The sequence below is a fragment of the Genypterus blacodes genome, unplaced genomic scaffold (assembly GCF_046128005.1).
Source record: "Genypterus blacodes isolate CSIRO-AG114 ecotype Tasmania unplaced genomic scaffold, CSIRO-AGI_Gbla_v1 ptg000215l_1, whole genome shotgun sequence".
Taxonomy (NCBI): domain Eukaryota; kingdom Metazoa; phylum Chordata; class Actinopteri; order Ophidiiformes; family Ophidiidae; genus Genypterus; species Genypterus blacodes.
In genome coordinates, this window is record NW_027467014.1 from 865,065 (window position 1) to 888,383 (window position 23,319).

General features: G+C 43.7%; 1 protein-coding gene and 1 non-coding gene across 5 annotated transcripts in view; one reads left to right on the plus strand and one right to left on the minus strand.

Annotated features, from left to right (window-relative positions):
- Positions 1 to 181: 181 nt before the first annotated feature.
- Positions 182 to 254, plus strand: trnaf-gaa (transfer RNA phenylalanine (anticodon GAA)). Its single transcript has one exon. It is a non-coding gene; the product is annotated as a tRNA-Phe (tRNA).
- Positions 255 to 7,826: 7,572 nt separating this feature from the next.
- The window catches only part of lrp8 (low density lipoprotein receptor-related protein 8, apolipoprotein e receptor), a 126,806-nt gene continuing 111,313 nt past the window's right edge, over positions 7,827 to 23,319 (minus strand). The window contains exons 16-19 of one of the 4 annotated variants that reach the window (XM_076170157.1): positions 22,174 to 22,566; positions 18,709 to 18,777; positions 15,759 to 15,931; positions 7,827 to 14,294 (exon numbers count right to left, since the gene is read on the minus strand). In XM_076170157.1, coding sequence (XP_076026272.1) covers positions 14,256 to 14,294; positions 15,759 to 15,931; positions 18,709 to 18,777; positions 22,174 to 22,566 — 674 coding nt within the window. In that variant the 3' untranslated portion in view covers positions 7,827 to 14,255. Of the gene's footprint in view, positions 15,950 to 18,708; positions 18,778 to 22,173; positions 22,567 to 23,319 lie in introns of all 4 variants that reach the window. The other 3 variants (XM_076170156.1, XM_076170155.1, XM_076170154.1) reach the window with 3 other exon arrangements.

Below are 23,319 nucleotides of genomic sequence, written 5' to 3' on the forward strand. Positions count from 1 at the left end.
ACATCATCTATATGGCACTAGGATCATTTGCTGCAAGTTCGGGACAAATTCATATTTTGGTCCAGTTTGGGAAAAACGACAGTGTAACCATGGACCAAACGGGTCATTTTTGTAAAAAGCCCATATATTGGTAGAGGAAAGCACTTGAGCTCTATGATGAAAAGAGGGACAGCTCATATATGCCGAAATAGCTCAGTTGGGAGAGCGTTAGACTGAAGATCTAAAGGACCCCGGTTCAATCCCGGGTTTCGGCATTAACCACCCATGCCACACAATGTTAGAGTCCCCAGTTCAATCCAGGGTAACCACCCTCGCCACAAAATGTCAGAGCAACCCTGGACCAAATGGGTCATTTTTGTAAAAAGCCCATATCTTGGAAAAGGAAAGAGCTAGAGCTCTAGAATTTAAAACACATCATCTAGATGGCACAAGGATCATTTGCTGCAAGTATTGAGCAAATTCATATTTTGGTCCAGTTTGGGAAAAACGACAGTGTAACCATGGACCAAATGGGTCATTTTTGTAAAAAGCCCATATCTTGGAAAAGGAAAGAGCTAGAGCTCTAGAATTTCAAACACATCATCTAGATGGCACTAGGATCATTTGCTGCAAGTATTGAGCGAATTCAAATTTTGGTCCAGCTTAGGAAAAACGACAGTGTAACCATGAACCAAATCGGTCGTTTTTGTAAAAAGCCCATATCTTGGAAAAGGAAAGAGCTAGAGCTCTAGAATTTCAAACACATCATCTAGATGGCACTAGGATCATTTGCTGCAAGTTCGGGACAAATTCATATTTTGGTCCAGTTTGGGAAAAACGACAGTGTAACCATGGACCAAACGGGTCATTTTTGTAAAAAGCCCATATATTGGTAGAGGAAAGCACTTGAGCTCTATGATGAAAAGAGAAACAGAAATCATATATGCCGAAATAGCTCAGTTGGGAGAGCGTTAGACTGAAGAGCTAAAGGTCCCCGGTTCAATCCCGGGTGTCTGCATTAACCACCCATGCCACAAAATGTTAGAGTCCCCAGTTCAAACCAGGGTAACCACCCTCGCCACAAAATGTCAGAGCAACCATGGACCAAATGGGTCATTTTTGTAAAAAGCCCATATCTTGGAAAAGGAAAGGGCTAGAGCTCTAGAATTTAAAACACATCATCTAGATGGCACTAGGATCATTTGCTGCAAGTTTGGTGCAAATTCATATTTTGGTCCAGTTTGGGAAAAACGACAGTGTAACAATGGACCAAATCGATCATTTTTGTAAAAAGCCCATATCTTGGAAAAGGAAAGAGCTAGAGCTCTAGAATTTCAAACACAACATCTAGATGGCACAAGGATCATTTGCTGCAAGTTCGGGACAAATTCATATTTTGGTCCAGTTTGGGAAAAACGACAGTGTAACCATGGACCAAATGGGTCATTTTTGTAAAAAGCCCATATCTTGGAAAAGGAAAGAGCTAGAGCTCTAGAATTTCAAACACATCATCTAGATGGCACTAGGATCATTTGCTGCAAGTATTGAGCAAATTCAAATTTTGGTCCAGCTTGGGAAAAACGACAGTGTAACCATGGACCAAATCGGTAATTTTTGTAAAAAGCCCATATCTTGGAAAAGGAAAGAGCTAGAGCTCTAGAATTTCAAACACATCATCTAGATGGCACTAGGATCATTTGCTGCAAGTTCGGGACAAATTCATATTTTGGTCCAGTTTGGGAAAAACGACTGTGTAACCATGGACCAAATCGGTCATTTTTGTAAAAAGCCCATATCTTGGAAAAGGAAAGAGCTAGAGCTCTAGAATTTCAAACACATCATCTAGATGGCACTAGGATCATTTGCTGCAAGTTCAGGACAAATTCATATTTTGGTCCAGTTTGGGAAAAATGACAGTGTAACCATGGACCAAATGGGTCATTTTTGTAAAAAGCCCATATCTTGGAAAAGGAAAGAGCTAGAGCTCTAGAATTTCAAACACATCATCTAGATGGCACTAGGATCATTTGCTGAATGTTTTTGGGGGTAATTTAAATGTTTGTCCAAATGGGAGAAGTAGTACTAGTGTGTTTATATTAAACTTGTGAAATGTGATGTTGGTCTACCACTTGGAGCAACCTGGACAACATGTTTGCATTGTTTCTTGTGGTTTTAGGTATGGACAGCCTTCAAACATCAAGAAAAGACAAAGTCAACCTTGTCGCACACACACTTTTCTTGTTAAGCCAAACAGCAAAGAAAACAACAACAGGCCTGGAACTCACAACCTTATGATCACCAACCAGCTTTACTCGCTGAGCCAAAGAATGGTGATAATCGGCAAAGGTTTTTTTTGGTCCGGAAAATTTACACCAATGGAGCCTGGTGCCATCTAGATGCTGTGTTTGAAATTCATTCCTTGGTCCACTTAAATTTTTCTGGAATTTGCCAAAAATGTATATTTGCCCTAAATTTACAGCAAATGATCCTTGTGTCATCTAGATGCTGTGTTTAAAATTCTAGCTCTCTAGCTCTTCCCTTGGTCAAGATATGGGCTTTTAAAAGGACAATTTTTGTCCATTTGATATCGCCCAAACGTACAGAAAGGATCCTAGTGTCATATGGATGCTGTGTTTGAAATTGTAGCGCTATAATGATAATTTGCCTTCTTTTGCCTTCATACCTTCTTTGGTCCTTTTTACTCACATCTACAGGTGGCTTCTTGCAAAAAAGAGTTGAACTTTTTACAGCAGGAGCACACTGTTAAGTTCACAAACATATTTTTTACAAGAAGCCACGTTTAGACAAGTGAGGTTATGGAGCAAGAAAAGGATGGCAAACTTCCCCTCTCTGTGGCGCTACCTGGCTCAGGAAAGTCACCATATAAAGCTTTGGTAATGGAGGAAAATTCCTTTTCTTCTCTTTTTCTACCATTTTCTCTATTTTTTCTTCTCCTTTCTTCTTCCCCATCCTGCCACCCCCCAAGCATTTTCTGAATTAAATTTTAAAACTTTTTCAGTGATATGTTTTTACATGGCAACTCCGGAAACAAATTAATTTACAATGGATCTTCAAACAAGGAGAAAAGTAATTTGCTTGGTACAAATGCAATAAAAAGCTAAATTGCTTCTGCCAGAGAGTTAAAAAGCTTATTTTTGCTGTTAAAATATGCATCAACAATACCTTTCCCATTGCTTTTCTTATCAAACACACCTCCCATATTCATAAATAAATACATTGGAACGCTTTGATTGATTAAAGCAGATTGAAATTTGAGTTTTAGGGAAACAGATAGTGATTCCACAGACCGAGACCAGACGAGTGATGAGCTCTTAACTCCAGAGGAGGATGTGTTGGCTCTATTTTTAAGTTGTTTTAGCTGCAGTAATTACACATCACCACACACATATAAACATGTACACACACACACACACACACACACACACACACACACACTCTCAGCAACACACCTTAAAATGTTCACGGCATACAATGGTGAAGTGGCAGCCTCACATTTATCCTGGGTGTTACTGAGTCAAAGGTTTTTTCAGCGCGTGCATGCACATACACACACACAGATACATGCACGTGCACACAATTAGAAGCAGAGATTTCACTTTGTTCACTCTTTTTTTTTACTCAAAGGTCGTAATCAAACATAAACCACAGCTCACAGAGACAGAGGAGCCGTTGAATGACCAATCAATGTGTTTTTGGATGAAAGATGGAGAGGAGAGCATCTCAGACTTTACAAAGAAAGATCGAGAAGAGCTGAAATGTGATGAGACTTACGTACAAAGTATGGTAATCTCAATAAAATCATCTTAAATGAGGTCCATGTTGTTAGTTATGTGTAACTACCAACACAAACAATTGGGACATGAACATTCTGCGTCCAAATGTATGTCAGAAAAGGAGAAACCACTTCTCTCCACACACACACCCTCACACACACGTGCACACACCACACACACACACACACTAGATATAATAAATAATAAATGACATTATTTCCCCCCAAGAATTCCATTTTTAACCCAGGACTGGTGAGGATGAAGACGAGGAACCGAGGAAGATAATGAGGTCACAAATCAGACTCCTGCTTCCTTACAAAAAGCCTCTGAACCTCCTCACTTGTCCCAGCAGGTACCACAAATGGCACTTTCTTTATTTCCGCCAAACACGGAACAGATAATATCCGCAGCACAATGGGGTGTTTGTGTAATTGCAGTTTACATGTGCACTGTGTGTGCGTGTGTGCTGCTAGAAGCCTCCATACACAACAAACAGCATTTAGGAGGGAAATAAGCCCATCACGGGGGATGAAGAGTGAGCCCATTAGAGCGTTCACTGTGTGCAGTCTGTGGATGCCCTCACACTCAACTCACACTGAGATCCAGCCAATTACACTGATATACAGGGTGCATAGTGTGTGTGTGTGTGTGTGTGTTTGCAGTCCCCTACACAGATACACAAAATTCAAAACGTGAATGTTTATGCTTAGCAGTAATCCCCTCATCAAATAACATACAAGTACTAAACACACTCACACACGCATGAGATAGACGGCAGAGCAAGATGGAAATATGCAGCACACACACACACACACACGAAACACACAACTGCTCCTAATCTGAATTGCAGATGTTTTCAGTGTCCTCCTCGTTAACATGGAGACTTTTAGCTGTAATTATCTAGTAATGGCACTTAGCCCATCAGCTCCTCCTTGAGTGTGTTTCAACACACACACACACATACTCACACCCACACATACATACTCACACCCACACACACACACACACACCCATGCACGCACACACATATTTAGCGAAACAAAAACAATGTCTTGGGAATTGCCGTACTGCTGTAATGTTTTATGATCTAATAGCAGCAGAGATTGGCAGGGCATGTGTGGGATCCATCACATGTGCACATACGCTTGTTTAATGTCAAGAAACACGCAGCATGTTGATGTATCTGTTATGTTTAATATCAACCCCTGCATCTTCGGTGTGGTTTGGAGTTCAAACAGGCAGCTGGACACCACACACACCCTGAGGGTTCTCTGCTTTAGAATCTGGCTCAGACTCAGACTCAGACCCAGACACACACACACACACACACACACACACACACACACACACAGCTACAAAGGCATTCATACTCTAATCCAGAAGGGCAGACAGATGCGCACGCACACGCACGCGCACACGCACACGCACACACACACACAGGAATCCATGAATATGACAGACACAGACATTGACACACACACACGCCATCATATCCCTGCTTCTGTTTCTGCCCCCATGGCTAATCTCAGCAAGTTATTATCCAGGAGATAATAGAAACTGTCATCCAAAAAAAGAGGGAAGGACAGAGAGAGAGAGAGAGAGAGAGAGAGAGAGAGAGAGAGAGAGAGAGAGAGAGAGAGAGAGAGAGAGAGAGAGAGACTCAGAGAGACAGGCTGTGTGTTGATTGCAATTTTAAACAGAAGAGGATTTTATTTTGGATTATTACGAGGCCAGATGTACAATATTAACAAACCTGCAGGTGTTACCAAGGGAGACATGAAACACAGACAGAGAGAGTGAGAGAGAGAGGAAGAGAGAGAGAGAGGAAAATAGAGAAAGAGGAAGAGAGAGGAGGGTTAAAAGAAGACAAGTGAAGCAAAGGAGGATAAATGGTTTGGAGATGACAAATGCAAGGGAGGGCCACTTTGCTGAAAAACAAAATTTTGATTATTTTTCTTAGATATTGCAACTTTTTTCACACAACACAACAGACACTCCTGTATCGTATAACACGCAGCAAACTGTCTGGGAAAATATCTTGAAATCATAAAATAAAAAAGTTGGAATATTTAAGAAAAATATCAACATGTTATAAATTTTAATTATTAATTTATTCTTTTTAAAATATTTTTTCACAAAGTCAGAATATTTCTTAAAAAGAGATGAATTGGATTACTTAAAGTTTGTTCCAGACGGGTAAAGCTGGTGTCTGGTAAAACTGGATCCTGCTAATCAGACACTAATCAGATCAGATTTCAGTCAAAAAAATGAACTTACATTATTCCAAAAATGTACTGCCAACAAACTGAAATGCGACCAAATGTGACTAAAGGTTAAATGAAATAACTTACCTATTAATTGTGCACTGAGTTGGAGATGAGAGCAGGTTTCTCTCTGGGGAAGAGGAGGTGAGGACATTAAGGTCAGTCTGCTCCACTATTCCTAAATTATTTTCATGAGGGGATTTGGCATTCCGGGCCTCTCCAAATATTTTATTCATTTTGGTGACAGCTGGAGTGAGAGATGTTATGCACTCAGCCACCTGGATGTCCCGCAAACTCCAAATGTCAACTAATGGAGTCCGACATGAGCTTCATTTATGCAGGGAAATAGTGGGTGATAGACAGTGATAGAGATGGAGATGGAGGGTCATTTTGAAGTGAACCTAGATAGATGAGGCGGCCATAAAAAGTCTCTAAAAGCTTAAACATGAAAGTTAACATTGTACTGTGGATGGCACACTGGCTCAGTGCTCGACACCCTCACCTTACACACACACTTGTTTTCTTTGTTTGCATGTTTTCTCCAGATCCTCCGGACTCGTTGCACAAACTTTTGCAAATAAAACAGTTTTTAGTGTGAAAAAGTTTGATTCCTGCCAAAACCCTTTAGTCTTGAACTGCCCTGAAAGCTTTATTTTGTTATTCAACATTTACACCAAACATCTGGGCGAGCGAGTAGACAACTAAGACTCCAGACAGCTACCATACCTGAATAATAAAGGCTGTTTGCAGATGGTTAGGTGACCTTGGTAGCAGTCGGAGATCGGAAACAAGGACGACATGATCGCCAAGAATCTATGACGCAGGTTTACTTAAGAGCACTAAAGATAACAATTTCCAAGCAAGTGTGGCACAACTCCTCTGCTGACACGACATCTGCCAACACTTACATCAGAACGTCTTCTCTGTGATAAAGAAGAGATAAAAAGGGAAACAGATGGCAATTGACATGACTTAATTGACATTAATTTATGACTGAAGGAGCGATTTACATGAGTGATTTTGAAAGAACCAGGACCATTGATGTCTTGAATGCAAAGCTTACCTGTTGCTGTCACTGTGAAGGCCAGTTCGAGTGTTTGGTCTCCTAAGTGCTTCCGTGTTTTTCCGCCTCGTTACTGAGACATTTACTGAAAGATTCTCCATGAGAAGTCAGGTTTCTCCAAGGTTGGTGGAGAAATAAACACATTGTGGAATCAGATGGAAAATAAAAAAGTTTTTTTTCTGAACCAGGCTTTTTGTTGATTCTTACTCTGTTTACCCAGATTTATATTGATGCTTTGATTTTTATATTGGCTCCTTGATGAACATTATTAAAAATCTCTTCTTTGCTTCTTAAATAAACATGAAATAAAATCAGTTCTAGTTCCCTGTTATACCCACTGCCAATGTGTGTTCACGATGTCATGGCGACGTAACCGCTTCAGTACAGATTGTGGAGTTTTTCAAATAACATTTTCCAATAGGCCTTACTGGCATCATGCAGGTCACAGTGCTGTGTTCCCGGGCCATCCGTGTTCCCTTGGTAACAACATGAGAGCACTTACAAGGTTTCTGAGCTTTAACAGAGGGGAAACACAGAAGAGCCTGGGCAGTTTTTATAAATTTAATATATCAATATATAGAGATATTTATCAACAGCTTGATTTCATAGAAACGTGAGTGAGACCATTTTGGCATACAGTACAGATATTCCATGTAAGTACAGAAGTCGCTAAGTTTTGAAGCCCCTAACAACCCCCTAACCCCCTCCCCTCCCACAGACACGTAACACAGAGGAACAGAAAGAGTAAAAGTATACAGGAGCGCAAAAAAGGCACCAATAAATTAAAACGATAACCCCTCTTTTTATCCTTTTTTTTTTTTTGTTTTTGTTTTTTTAAACACACACGACAACAAAAATCTATCCAACGGAATTAAATACAGCATGAACACTAAAAATATCTGCAATGTTTTACTGTTAAAAAAGCAACAAACAGAGAAATGGAAAAGACACGAGAGGAGAAGAAAAGGTCAAATAAAAACACTTTGGCAGATTATTAATTTTTAGTTACAATCAAGTAGTAAAGAAATCCAGTGCTCTTGTGTACAAATAAATTCATATATAGTCTACACTCCTTTTTACCCCAGAGGTTTATGTACAACATTTTACATTTAAAACATTATCAAAAAGTTTTTCGCCGTATGAAAATGTATTTACAGGTTGTGATTCAAAACCATTGGACTGTACCGTTAAGACCCCCCGCCCCCCCTCCCCCCTCCTAAATTCTGTTATCTCTTTACACAGTGCAGAAGGCTTCTTGAAAAGTTTTGTGCAACAAACAGCGTAAAAGAATGCCTGTGATATGGCTGTGGAAATGACTGACGCCAACCCACCTCCCACTCCCCCTAACATGGTTTCTTGAGATTTGAGATCGACAGCAGCAACGCCTTGACAAAACGCACACACAGCTCTCCTGTAGCCAATATGTCGCAAATTATTTGCAGTGATTTTTTTTTCCTACTCGATATCCCTGAATTTTTCCCCGAATCCACATAAAACTGTTATTCTATCAAAACGTTGCCCCTGCTTATCATCTGCAATGACCTCCGCACCCCCATCAAGAATTTGTACAGTAGATACGCCAACGTCAACACGCCCCCCCCCCCCCCCCCCCCCCTCCTCTCCCGACTTTCATTTTTACACCGGGTAGAAAAATGTAGACAACATAACGCTGCCCTTCAAGTAATCACACATCAAAAACAGATCAAATCAGAAAGTGGGAGGGAGGGAGGGAGAGAGAGAGAGAGAGAGAGAGAGAGAGAGAGAGACAGAGAGAGAGAGAGAGCAACGAGTACAACTTAATTACACACTCAGAAGTGAAAAATATCCATGTGGAGCCGGTCGGCGAGGAAAAGTCACCAGGTCGACAAAGACATAATGCCAGCCGAGCAGAGTCAATGAGAGTTCTGTCCATGGGCCATAACTGTAGCTGGTGCTGGTGGAGGGGGGTGAGTGAGGGGGTAGGGGTGGGGGGTTTACACCTCTCCTCTCCTCCCCTCGCTGGGTGTGTTTGTTTGTTCGTCTGCTCGCTGGTTTCAGAGTGGGGAGGAGTCATTCAGCTCTGAGTGGGGTGGGTGGTTGGGTTCCTTATTGTTTGTGGGGTTATGTGTAATTTCCTCCAGTGTGTCTGTGTCAACCCATTCATAAAGACTGATAGCCCTTGCCGTAAAGATGATGATGGCTGTGATGAAGAAGGGAGGTGGGGGGGGCAAGAGGATGAAAGCACTGCTGACTCAAGACACTGGAAGCCAAACTCCAATGAAGCGTCTCTTTCTATATATACTGTATATTGTTTGTAATGTGAATAGTAAATTGGGAGACTGAGCTGCCGTTGGTTCTGCTGCGGTGCAAAGAGAGATGGAAGCCATGTTAGGAAGACGCATGGGTCATGTCGAGCACGACCGTTAGAGAGGAAGCAAAGGATGAGCGTCGAGAGAGAGAGGGAGCACAAATCAGTAACACTACAAAGAGCGCATGCAGTTATCGGATTATGGATTAGGGATTATGTGGGCTATTAGAATCTGTCATGACAGGCTAATAACATCTAATGTCTCTCCATGAAATAAACCAAATCTCTCCGGACCCTGTTGGGATTTAAGTTTGGTTTGACGTACAAGCCGAAAAATCCTACTGTCCACAAGGATTTGTTAGTGAATATTCCAACGCTTTACTTAATGATTCAATTAGGAGCACCAATTTAAACCAGGAATAAGAATCAGCTGGGAAAATACAGTGTGTACCATCAATTCAGCAGGGTGTGTAATCAAATAAAAAATAAAATAAAATAAAATAGAATTCTGGCAATATTCTATATCTGCCACACTCTGAAAATGTAACAGAGAAATTCAAGTCATTAGTAGTTTTACAGCAAAAAAAAGTAGTGTATTGTTTAAATGTAAATATTCACTTTCTCCTTTAGAATCTTACCAAAGATTCTAAGAGATTTTGTTTTGCGTCGCTTAATACTGAGCGCTCCAGATCCAGACAAACGTTCCTGTATGCAAACATACTTTCCTGTATTGCGACACATGAACACACACAGGCACGCACAAGCATGTGACGCATTATTCTATGACCTTGTCAGCTTGAGGCACAGTGCACACATTAGGGCAATTGTTGAGCGTATTGATGAAACAGGCTGATCGTAAAACAACAACAACGCCGACAAGATCAGATCCTAACTCGATAAATACGGAATAACACCGCAGCAGGTGTGTGAAAGGGAAAGTCAGAGTCAATATTACAACACGTATGACGAATGACCAAAGCTCCATTTGGACTTTTTCATCGTCCTTCAGTGGAGGCTCAAGGTGTCCACAAAGTGAACCCAGCAATCTATCTTCACTCTGGGAGAATAATAATGTTTCTACAATGCCAAGTTCAGTCACCTCAAAAAAATAAGCAATTTATTCCACTAACTGCAACGCCTCAGTGTGGAATTGGAGTACGACAAACGTGGATGTGAAGAAATGTGTGCAGCCAGGATTCAGTCCACCACAGGCTCGGGATTAATTTAATCTTAACTGTGTTTTCAGACCTGCAGCCTTTGGTCCAAATCATACCATCAAATGAAGCATTTACCCTCGCTTGAGAAAGGACAACAAAATCCAAGGTGTAGTTGAACTGAAGTCAAGTTTTTTTTGCGTTGGACGAGTTTATGGTATTGAGCCAAGAAGTGAAGGACTGCAGGTGAAGTTTAGCTTTAACCTCCCATTAAGTCCCATCGTTGGTTCAGGACTAGTGTGGCTCATGCACCTGCAACTCTGCTGGACCCAACCAAACAAAGTAGCCATGACAACACCCTTAAATTCGTAAATATATCCTTAAAATCCTTATATGTCATAACTCCTTATCAGGATTTGCATTTATATTAAAGTTTACACAACAGTATTCACAGCTTTGTGCATGTAAACATACGGACTGAACCAACAAGCAGCTGTTTCAGATCTAATTCATGCCACAATGCAGCTGTGTCCATTTTAAACTGTTCTTTTGTTATTCCTAAACCACAGGCAGCTAACAAACCAGCGCAGCCCCACGCCGATGTGAGTCACAATCTAACCCAGCGTGTGAAGCTTCATCTGTAGGTTACGAGGTGAAAGTGATGAAGAGAGTCGACCTCCCACACTGCAGCTTCAAATGACCAGACAACCCTCACTCATTAGACAGATGAAGGGGCGTGAGATGTTGGAGAGGAGCTGCTACTACGTCCCTCTCCACCAACGCCACTTGTGAAATGTGTACCAATGGCCACTGTGCGTTCACGAGCCCCGAGGAGCGAGCGCCATCTTCCCCTGTGCCGAGTAGAGCCGAGTGTGCGAGTACCAGGACACCACGTCAGCAGAAACCCAGCAGAATAAATGAGCCACTATTCATCTTACACACACACACACCATCCAACTCTCATGTGGTTTGGTCTAAAATCCTGATGGTTGTTTCCTGCCTTCCCCTTCTCTCTCTCTCCTTCCTCTCTCCTCACCGCCTCTCTTCTTCATGTATTTAATCAAACATGGCCACCAGGCAGTTATCACTAACCAACTCGGCTTTCATCTGCGTGGGAAAGAGTTTAAGGAAGACATTAATGTTTGCATGATTTTACCCATTTCCTTTTTTCGTGGACGCCTTTATTCATGAAAATGTTAAGAATATTCTGGACCTCTCAACTAACAAGCGATCAGATGCTAGAAGATTTGATTCGATCACTGAGGATTTGACTCGTACCAATCTCGTCCTTGTGGCCCCACTACAACTAAACAGTGGGAGGAAAATCGATGTTCTACAAACCTCTCTCTCGTTTATACCAGACGATGTAAGAGCGCTTTAACAGCCTCTAAATGCCCTTTGCCCAGACTAGACGACACCTCTGCCATTATAAAAACCAACAGCCGTCGTATTATCCTGTCATAATGTCTCCTCAGAACATTCCAGCTATTCACAAACCCCCGACGACGCAGTAAGAGCTGTTATTGCTGCGCGTGATGCTATAAATTCACTCTGATTCAATGGGCTGGAAGCGTGTGTGTGGCAAGCTAATGGATGATCAGCTCGTCACACCGGTTTACACATTTGCTCTCCGTCTGCCTTTCAAATCAAATCAGCGCCGAGTCCCGGTCGACGAAACCTAGGCGTGTTACTCATCCGTTAGGAGGGGGGGGAAGCAGTTATCAGGGCTCAGTGAGAGCACGTGCGTGTGTGCGTGTGTGTGGACACGGAAACGCTAGGATTGATGTTTAGGAAGCACTCAAGATGAAACAGTAACGGATTTGTTGGCAGCTGTTTAACTGCTCGATATTTAGGTGTCGGAACACAAAATATGGCAAATCAATGCTACAGGGCTCCATGTCAGCCACACAATTCCAAACTCACACTTTGTAATTCGTGCCGACGTCTCAGTTTCTAAATTATTGACGGAGCAAAAGACAAATCCGTTCACTTAACCTCTGTTCTTCTACGTGTCAGGATTCCGTTTGTGAACTTTTCTTTCTTCTCCACATGATATTAATATTTATTCTCCCCTTTAGAGACTCCACTGCCTCCTTCATTCAGTCAACAGCCAACTACTGAATAGAAACCTTAGAGAACAATCTGGAACGTTTCTTCAACACCAGTAATGCTCAACATTTTGAAGTTAATGTTGGAGTGGATCCATACTCATTCTGCTCAGACCGCAGGATGAAATCAATCATATCACCTGGTTGCCCTTCATCATTTACAACCCAGAGACTAACATCAGAATGATAAAAAGATGGAAATAGCCAACGATGGACCAAACCTGGAGTTCTGCCTCCTGTGGCCTTAGACACAGAGGGACATGATGATCCTCCACCGTTTTAGCTGCTTATAGATCAAACGAAATGCTCACTTTCCTATTAACGTAAACAAAAACATACTGAGCACATCTGTGAGTGAGTGTGTCACTGCACAGCGTCTGAGCACCACAGGAACACATGAGCACCACAGCGGCGTCTGGATGTGATTAATCAAAACACCACATTGGTGTGTGTGTGTGTGCGTCGTATGAAAACAGGATTTATTCCACGCTGAACTAGCGATGCAACAGCGGCTTTGAGCTCGGCGCCGTCCGCTTCGACTTTTAATCACGTTCTGCGACAGTGTAAACAGTGCACACACACACATGCGCGCGCACACACACAGACAAGTGAGTCAAGACGCTTAGTCGTGAATCCTCACGCACGCGACAAATGTGCAAACAATCCCTAGTTCATTATCAAACATCCGCACACCTCTGATGCAAGGAGAGAGGATTACCCATAATCCTTTGCCTTTCCTGCCACGCTGCTGTCTGCCTTGTGGCGCTACCCTCTGGTGGCACAGATTCAGCTCCAGTCCCCCCGCCCCTACATTTTTCACCCCCAAATCACCTCCACAAACCCAATCACCCCCGCCATCTCTCTCTCTCTCTTTTTCTCTCTCTTCCCATTCCCCTTGGCTATCTTTAGCTTTGCCTGCCTACACGTGAAAATGGAGGAATTTTAAGGGGCTGAGCGAGAGACGGGACGACGTTCCTGCCTCGTTAGCAAAAAATGCTCAGCACTTTTCTCTTGTCAGGTGTGGAAGTGAGGGAACGGCGAGGGAGTAATCATGGCCCCTCCCTCCCCCCTCCCTCACACAGAGCAGCCAGTGTGTACGACGCACTGAGACGAGACGACGCGCCGGTTACATATTTACAACAAACAAATAAATTAAAAGAACAGACAAAATATGAGGAATTAAAAAACAATGCGTGCCGTCTATTTACAATGTGCATCGAGGCGGTCGGATGAGGTTAGTTTGAACAAAAATCATCAAGCAGCATTGAACACATCACTACGGCTATGGAAAAGGTAGAACGAGAAAGCAAGGGCGAGAGAGAGAGTGAGAGAAGGTCCTACTAGGGTACTATGAGCACGGGAGAGACTACTGTAGTACTAATAACTAGTACAAAAGGAAGTAGTAGTAGCTAGTAGTGGTACTGGCGTTACTACGGCGCACAGGGGGGAGAGAAGGTAAACAAGGTGTACATGTCCTCCCTGCTCCTTAAGAGGGAGGGGCACAGCGAGGTCTGCCTCTCTTTCTCCTCTCTGCTGTCGTGGCCTCATTGTAGTGCTGGATGGGCGGGACTTGGAGGGGGGACGGGGGAACGGGGGTGAGAGAGACTCAAGGATAGCCATCATCCTCCAGACTGACCGCCACGCGCTGCAAACAGCAGATAAACAAAAGAAAACTGTTACCACGGCAGCAGGGAACGGAGAGGAAAAAGAAGACGAGAAAAAGGAGGAGAGTGAGAAACAAAACATAGAGAGAGATAGAAAGAGGGGAAGAGGGAAAGCCCGTTCTCCTGCTCCTTCCTCCTCTTCCTCCCTCCTCCGCTGGCTCGTCTCTATGTGGCAAATGCGAGACGCAGGCAGAGCCCACGGCTGCATACGTCTGGCCCACAAAACGCCAACCCAATTCTATCTGGCTGTCTGAGGTACCCGGCTGCCACGGAGGAAGAGGAGGTGGAGGAAGAGAGGAGAGGACAGGAGAGAGAACAGAGAAGAGAGCAAAGAGGAGAGATCAAAAATCAAAGGACAATGAAAATGTGTTTTCCTCTTCCTCCTCTTTTACTGAGGGCGGTTGTTCCTTCAACTACTACGACCTTGAAGTGAGTATGTGTGAGTGTGTGTGTGTGTGAGCTCGTTGTTTCCATCCTGTCATCAAGCCAGTGCTACCCAGAATTCCTCCTTTCTCTCTGGAGCAATACAAAGAATTCTGCGTTACCATGCCAACCAATTAATGCACCCCCCCAATTATCTAATCTGACTGTCCTTCCCTCTGATGTAGCAAACACAACAAATACAATAAAATCATTTATATGAGTGTGTGTGCGTGTGTGTGTCCCTTCCATTTTAGCCATTTTCCCCCAAACTCCCCCAAATTTGTCTGAAAAAGCATCGACACATTTGTATGAAATGTGGTTTCTACACCTGCAGCATCAACAGAATTTCACCTAAATTCCCCTTCAGATTGTCGTTGCCTCTGGTTTGTGCTCCCGGGTTTATATTTACCAAAACGTATTTACACTGAAGGTAAATTTCACATAAAACACAAAGTCAGTGTCACGACAACTGTAAAGCTACAACACCGACCGACCGCCCGACTGCTCCTCCTGGTCCTCAACGTGCATCTCGCCGCTTACTCACGAGGAAGTATCTCCCAACAGAACAAACATCAAAACTGACACAATGTACAAAATGTGATGGCAGGTTGGATTATGGGTAAAAATGCACCCCATCGTCAATGAGAGTGGATGAAATGTGGACATGGTGTACTGGTGAAGGGCTTTATGTGTGACTGTGTGTGTGTGTGTGTGTGTATGATTGATGTGTTCAGTCATTACTGTGATCATGACATAGGAGTGTATGAGTGTGTGTCAGTTCCTTCCATCAGGCCTGCATGTGTGTACCAAAAAAAATGGGCTTTTTCCAAAAACCCTGGTGTACTTTGTTCCACATCCCAATTTTTCCAAACCTCCTTCCTTCTTCCTTTCCTTTTCTCTCCCTTCCCTTTTCACTTGCTGCTGGAGAGCATGGGCGCCCCCGAGTACCAGTGCGAGTTGTTGTCTGTGACTCCGCCCCCGAGAGGGAGCGCTATGAACGGCTGACTGTGGCTGCCACTCACGGGCGGGTAGACGTGCCCGATGGTCTCGCTGTGCCGCCCGATGTGGATTTCGTCGTCGTCGTCCTCCGTGGTCTTGCGGTACACCGGGTTGTCGAAGTTCATGCTCTTGGTGTTCTTGCGCCGCCAGTTGCGCCAAACCAGGTATCCGCCGGTGCAGAGCAATCCGATGACCACTGTGGCAAGGATAGGGACTGCATGTGTTTAACACACACACAACAACACACGGCGGGAGCGTTAACACAGCCCAGGGGACACAGAGCGGCGCTATAAGCACTCACACACACACACACACACAGACAAACAACACTAAGCTCACACATACACACTAACATTCCTTCTCTGTCTCGCTCTTACAAAATGACCAAACACACACAACGTAAACATGAATTCAACATGCAGAACAGTGATGCACCTCACACACACACTGAGCACGAAACACAAGCACACACAGACACACTCTGGGGGTCTGGGTATTTTTTGTGTGAATTCTTGTCGCATTCAGATTGAGTTTTGGGGGGCTTTTGAAATTGAATACACTAGAGCGCCAAAAGGTCACTCAACTGCCATTCACGTGCTGCATTCTCCGCCTGCTAAATTTGGGCTGTGTAGACGGAAAAATAAAACGCCATCCGCCGATGGCCTGCAATGGTGTTCAAGGGGATTCTGAGAGGAGAATGGACGAGGGAGGAGGGGGGGAGAGAGGGGGAAGGACAGAGAGGGGATTTGAGATAAGCACCGACTCTCTCTCTCTCTCTCTCCTCATTACCATATCAGCATGAGCGCCTCGCTGCCCTGTAGGACCTACAGAATGTGTGTGTGTAAAGTGTGTAAAGTGTGTAAAGTGTGTAAAGTGTGTGTGTGTGTATGTGTAAGTGTGCAAATGTGAGCAGAACAAAAGACCAAAAGCCAAACCAGGGAGGAGGTGGAGGAGGAGGGAAAAAATAGAGTTTGACATCACACCTGTGTGCATTTAAAGTGATACTCGAGATTTTACAAAACGTTTGCAGGTCTGAACTCAGCCACTGAATAATATCAAGTTTGAGCAAGATCATACATAAATGACCCGAAAATCATGAAATGTTCAATCATCAGTTAGTATCACTTCAAAGAATCTGTTACAATATGCATGTCTGTGTGTGTGTGTGCCCCAACAGACACCTCATCTAATTGCTCCTTTGTTTGACAGACACCCGAGACCCCTGTTTAGCTGGGATGGAAACCCCACATCTCCCTTTGTTCCTCCATAATCCATTAGACTAAAAAAAGAAAAAAAAGAACCCCACACTGACCTAAAATCAGCTTCTGTCTCATTTAGAGCATTTCCATCCCCATTAAAGCTCCTCATAGGGGCCTGGCAGCGGCTAAACACTGATAATCATCGCTGGGCTGTTTCCCCCTGTGGCGCCATGGGTGGGCGGGGCACATGAGCGGACGTGAAATTAGAAGCTGGGCGTCGGCGCACAAATCTGCCCGTTTACTCTCTCCAACACTAATTAATTTTTCAAAGCTGCCAAATATACAGATTGGGGGGATTTATTGGTGGAATGAATGGCAGAAGGACAAAATGAGGGATGGAGGAGGAAGAGTAAACCGTCTCAAGGGTTATTTTAATTGGCCGATATCTCCATTGTCGAGTATGAAAAGAGGAGTACAATGGCTTTAGAGTGTTTTATAGCTCCAATAATTGATCAAACTACTGAATATTTGGGATGAAAGAGTTCTCAATTAGGCACACACGCCACTGAATGTGCCAACGAACATGTTCAACGTTGTGTTAGACATGAAAGTGGCGCATTTCCATAGGATTAGATTGTTATTTTAATGAGGCTGAACAGAAGCAGAAATCTTTACTGCACTGGCTGTAGGTCTATTTTCTTTATGCCTTCCTTTTATGGGTTTGATTGTACAATAACAGCATTCTGTGTGATTTCAAGGGACTGACATTTCCTGCGCTCCAAGCAAAACCGCCCCCCTTTTGTTCTAATTAAAGTCGCATTCAGCGTTTTTGTGTTCAAAACCCGAGTTCAGCCGCTGTGTGACCTGCTCCCGCTCCGTCGGGTCACAGCTGTGGATCGATGACTTTACTGTGAGGATGTGATCAGAGTGGGGAGTGTGAGCTTAATGTAGTAAAGGTTGGGTCAGATGTGATGACAAAACATTCATTCAATTTTCCATTTGCTCATAGCTCAAAAATAATAACACGTTGTGTACATTACAAAAGGCCCTGGATGTCGCTGACTGACGAGCTCACTCGCCCGTAATGACTTTTCGTAGCCTCGGGCCAATCGGCTGTCGTAGGATAAAACAACAGCATTTTCTCAATTACTGAGCTATTTGTTATTGTGTGCTCATACATCACTGTCAGCAATGAGACAAAAATAGAATTACACCTATACACCAAAATATACAATCACACAAACATTCCCTTCTACACATACACTCCTTTACACTCCTACACTCACACAAACATGTACACACACACCTACACATACGTATACACTACATTTACACTACATGTCTTTGTGTCCGATTCAGATTTTTGATCTTTTAATGATAAATTACTAAAGAAGATTTTTGCTTATGAGTCAGACAGATGAGGGAATTCTGATTTGGGTGTTTAGAGTGGCATTGGCAGATTACATATTAGATTTATTGCCATATGTATGAATGTGGACCTAAACATGAGGCTGTCTCACTTCATGTGCCTTTTCACTACATACACCTTCACATGTTCATAACCCAGAATAGAACGAAAATAAATCCAAATTGGGTCACTTGTACCTGGCGGTGTAAATGTAGCTACAGACACACAGACACACAGATACACACACACACATCAGCATGCGGGACGGCAGGATTTAAGCGTCGAGCAGGAACAGACAAGCGCGGAGGGAGAAGCCGGAAGGCAGAGAGCGAAAAACAAAGCTTGGACACAGTAAAGAGTACTCACCGATAGGAATGACTATCCCTAGAACTGCTACTGTGATGTTGTTGCCTATGAGGTAGTGCTCACTCCCAGCTGAGATGGAACGAAAGAGAGAAACAAAAGAGACAGACAAATAAAACCCAGCGTAAAGATTTGTCTCAAGTCACCGTCCCCACAGCCAGAGCGAGACATGACAGAAAAGCAACTCTCAGACAGAACATATGAATATTGCAAGGGAAGGGAATCCATCTGTTTTCACTTTTGGACCAGGTGAAAATGAATCGCAGATGAAACATAGCAGGGTTTCATCAAAATGCAACGAGATGCAAAAAGCAATCCCGTCAGACTAATGCAATTCCAGAACAAACGTGTCTGCGGGAAACAAAACATCATTCACTGCAGGCTCGGCGTGACCTTAGAGGCCGCGGACATGAATTTCTCTGGACTTTCTTACTCTTGCAAGTCACTTTGTGTTACGGTGTGACAACAAAATCAAAAAACATAAGATACATGGTGCGTGTCCTGACTCCTGCCATTCACTCCACCTCAAACTCTCACCAGCTCGAAGCGAACCCGGGACATTAATCCTTCTCTCAGCTCGCCTATTAGCAGCTGGCTCGCCATTAGCACAAGTGTGATCATATGGCCGTAATGAAATCTTGCGAGGAAGATTAACAAAAGAGACTACAGTGTCAGCCTTGCATACTAATTGGCTCATACTAGACAGAAAATTCATGTCGGGGTTGCGGGATCATGCATAAAGATACACAAACCTATATTTCTTTCTCTTGTACTGCATCATCGTTGATAAAACACCTTTCTGCACACACCAATACACACACACACACGCAGAAAGACGAAGACACACAGAGGATAATACACAGTGGGCGATGCAGCTCCAAGCAGAGCGATGAACTCTTGTCTGAGTCAGCAAACCTGGAGTGAATTTGCATTTCTGAAAGTATGAGTGACGTCCAATGGGACCTGAGACAGGATTAGTCAAATCTTGTTATAAAGAAAGGAGCGGGGGGGGGAGAGGTGAAGGGTAGGGTTTTTATTACATTAAGGCTCTTAGTACTGAAGTTCAAAAAATGCTGCCTGTGTTGTCTGCCCGTCTAGTTTCAGAATTGATTCTAAATTTAAGATTATTTTGATGGTGAGGTCTTCAAAACAACGCAATCACACATGAAAATATAAATACACCACCAAAAATACTACTGTAAATAAGTTTTTGAAGATCTATTATGACCACAAAATAACGGGAAAAGTAGCACAACAGGTTAAGGATCGTTTGAAGAAGGCTCAGCTGTGTGTGAGCAGAAGAGCACACACACTTTTGTCCCGGCTGTTATTGTGTTGTTGCGTTTATCTTTTCTTCCCCCCTGAATCTCCTGTTTTGTCTTTTTTTTTTCCAGGCTCTGCAGCCGTGGCACAGCACATGTGTAACAGCTGATGCCGGCAAACCTGACAGCGGTGCGGCGAGCTGAAAATGATAACACATGGCCCGTGAGCTGGGAGACACGTCTTATTCCTGCCCCACGTTCTCATCCGGGCGCATTCCACCTCTCGTCTGGAGCGCTGTGGTGTGGCGAGGAGACTGACAGGGAGACGGGAGGAAAGCGTGTTCTTGTTTCTTAAATCGATAAACCGAGGTGCCACAGTGATGAGACGAGCAGGAGCGGACTTTCCCTTTCATACCCAGAAAATGACTTTCTTTTCTTTCCCTGCTTCTTTTTCCATCTTTTGTCATCCTTGTGTGACCACTTTCCCTCCCATCATCCCTGCTCAGGTGCTGGACTGTCATGTTCTGTTTATTCATCTTCCTCTATGGTCTTGGTGTTTTGGTTCTTTCCGTTCCTCCTCACATCTCCTACTTTTACATTTCCCTCCATCTCTGACGCGCCTCCATCTCTATATTATGTCATCTTATCTCTCCGTTTTCATTTCTCTCTCTTTAATCTCTGCCCTCACTCAGATTCAGACTCAAATATGATATTGCAGAAAGTTGAAAACCGGTCTCGCAATCGATCACCAGCCACTGATTCACTTCTCCATGCTGTTGCTTTCCTCTCTTTCTTACTTAACCTTCATTTAGCCTGGTTAGTCCACTTGAGTTTCAGTATTCCTTTTTCAAGAGAGACCAGACATAGACAGCAGCAAAAATCCACACACATAACAGAAGGATAAAAATATAATCAAACACTATGACATCATCAGCATAAAATACATATGCAAACTGTTATCGTCTACATTCTGACCATTATTATTGACGGATTCAAAACAACAACAGCACAAGCACAGAACCCTGAGGCACACCTTCAGTTAGAATAAGTAGAATCAATAATGCCATCGGTCCAAAAGATAATTGTCAAACCAAGATATTGCTTTTTGCGTACAATCCAATATTATTTAGTCAATATTTCAACAATGCGACTAAGGCTTCAGATGGCATTCACGCAGCACAAATGAGATAAAACATGCATCACGTCAAAGGTGTGATTTGCTTCACTCTCAGGAAGGTGCAGTATCATTTCTTTAAAAGCCAGCATTCACATTAAAGTGCCAGCTTAGAGGATTTTTCTTCTTCTTTGTGCTATTACAAAGAACAAATGACTTGAGCACAAATAACTGCCAAGGCTGATAGTTCCCGCTATCTCTCGGCAATGTTGTTATTTAGCAAAGGCCACAAAAGTCCAGATTAAAGACCATTGATTTCTGCAAAATCACAGCGTATCCTGTGGCGTACAGCAGCGTGTGCCGCGCCCACAGCAGTTTATCAATTTTTGCTTTGTTGCACTTCGCTTTCAATTATTTCATTTTTCTATCGTCTAACCAGAAGGCTTTCCAAACCATTGTTAGCGCTTTTATATTCTGTTGTCACTGCTTGTATTGGCAACAAAACAGTTTTTTCCGGTGTGGCGGCAAAGCTTGATTGGTGTGTGAGAGAACAAAGAAAGCTGACAGTTTAAGAGAGGGTCAGTGATGGAAAGATGTACAGATAGAGAGAGAGGGAGTCAGGGAGAGAGAGGGAGGGATAGAGGGAGAGAGAAAGAGAGAGAGAGGGAAGCTGTCAGAAATATGGATGAGTGATGAGTGGAGGAAGAGAAGAATGGAGGGGACTGTCGTTTGTTAGCTTTGACAGCTCTGTTCATCAGGGACCGACAGCGAGCAGGCTGAGAGATGCAATAGTGTGTGTGAGTGTGTGTGTGTGTGTGAGAGATAGAAAAGCAGAGAGAGGACATACAGTAGATAGACAGATGGTCAGACGGAGATAAGGAGGAGAAGCCAGAGTCAGGACGGAGATTGAGAATCGTGAGATTGAATTAAGCAGTGTTTCCAGCTCCTGCTGCTTTAATGGCAGGTGGTAGGGTTAGTGGAGGTATGAGACATTCACGCACATACACACACACACACACACACGCACATACACACAGAAATTCATTCATCCATTTACTCACTTCACATGAACACACATAACCTGTTCCTTACCTCTGTGAGACAGGTTGGCGTTGCTCTCTTTCTGAATGCTGTTGGGAACCAGCGGGCCCAGCAGGGACGTGTGTGTGGACGTAGACGTCGCCCGAGTGCTGCTCAACCTGGTCGTCCTGGCGCTGGTGGCGGCAGGTGTCCGCCGCGGCTGGGGAGGCGGCGCGGTGGAGCTGCCCCTGGTCGTCTGAGGAGGAGGTGGAACGGACGTTGAAGGGCGGCTTGTTGTGGGCTCGCGTGTGGTAGAAACGGCGGTCGTAGGTGTGGTCGAGGGAGTCGTGGTGGTGGGAGATGTGGTGGTTGTGCTTGTAGTCGTCGTGGGAGTGTGAGTCGTGCTGGTGGTGGGGGTGGGGGTGGTGGTGGAGGGAGCAGCCGTCGTGGTTGGTCTTGGTCGAACTGTTCAAGTGAAACAGAAGGAAAACAGACGGTAACTCGTACCTGATGTTTACATTTAGTGCTACTTTCTATTCCCGTGTGGTCACTAGTTACTCTGAAGCTTTACAAAGCAGGAGAGGCTGCAAAGTTCACTCAACCCTCTTTTCAATTCTTCTTCCACAATCTCAATTAAACCCAAATCTCACCCGGTTGCTGCAAAACAGAGGTGAAGCAGAGAGTGAGAGCAATCTCACCCAGGGAGACATTTTTCTCTACGCTACATAAGTCCTCAGCAGAAATGTCTTCACTGCATTAACAAGTCTCAGAAATTGTTTGTAAGTGTGTGTTTAAGGGAACGATGTTATGTGTGTGTCATGGCCACTACACAATGTCTGAGTGCTGAGTCTGAGTTTGTGTGATTAGACAATGGACATGCTGCCTCTACCGCTCTCTCTCAAATGGATTCACTGAATGGTGGCCTCATCATTTCTCTCTCTCTTTTTCTGTGTCAGCTCCTTTTGCTCACCGACACAAACATAAGCTGCAAACAGAAGGTCTATTAAGGATAAGAAGAACCTTCAAAATTTGGCTTGTGGCGCAGTATTACACTACGTTGACATCTTTTGGCTCTATGCTCTGTTTAAAATGAACAAATTAACAATTCTTGCACGCTTTACAGTGAACTTGCTAGCTAGTTAGCGATCAAACTAGCTGCTGAACACGCTGCAAGCCAGGTAGCGTACTGATTAGCAAGTTGTTAGCTAGCTGACCTGA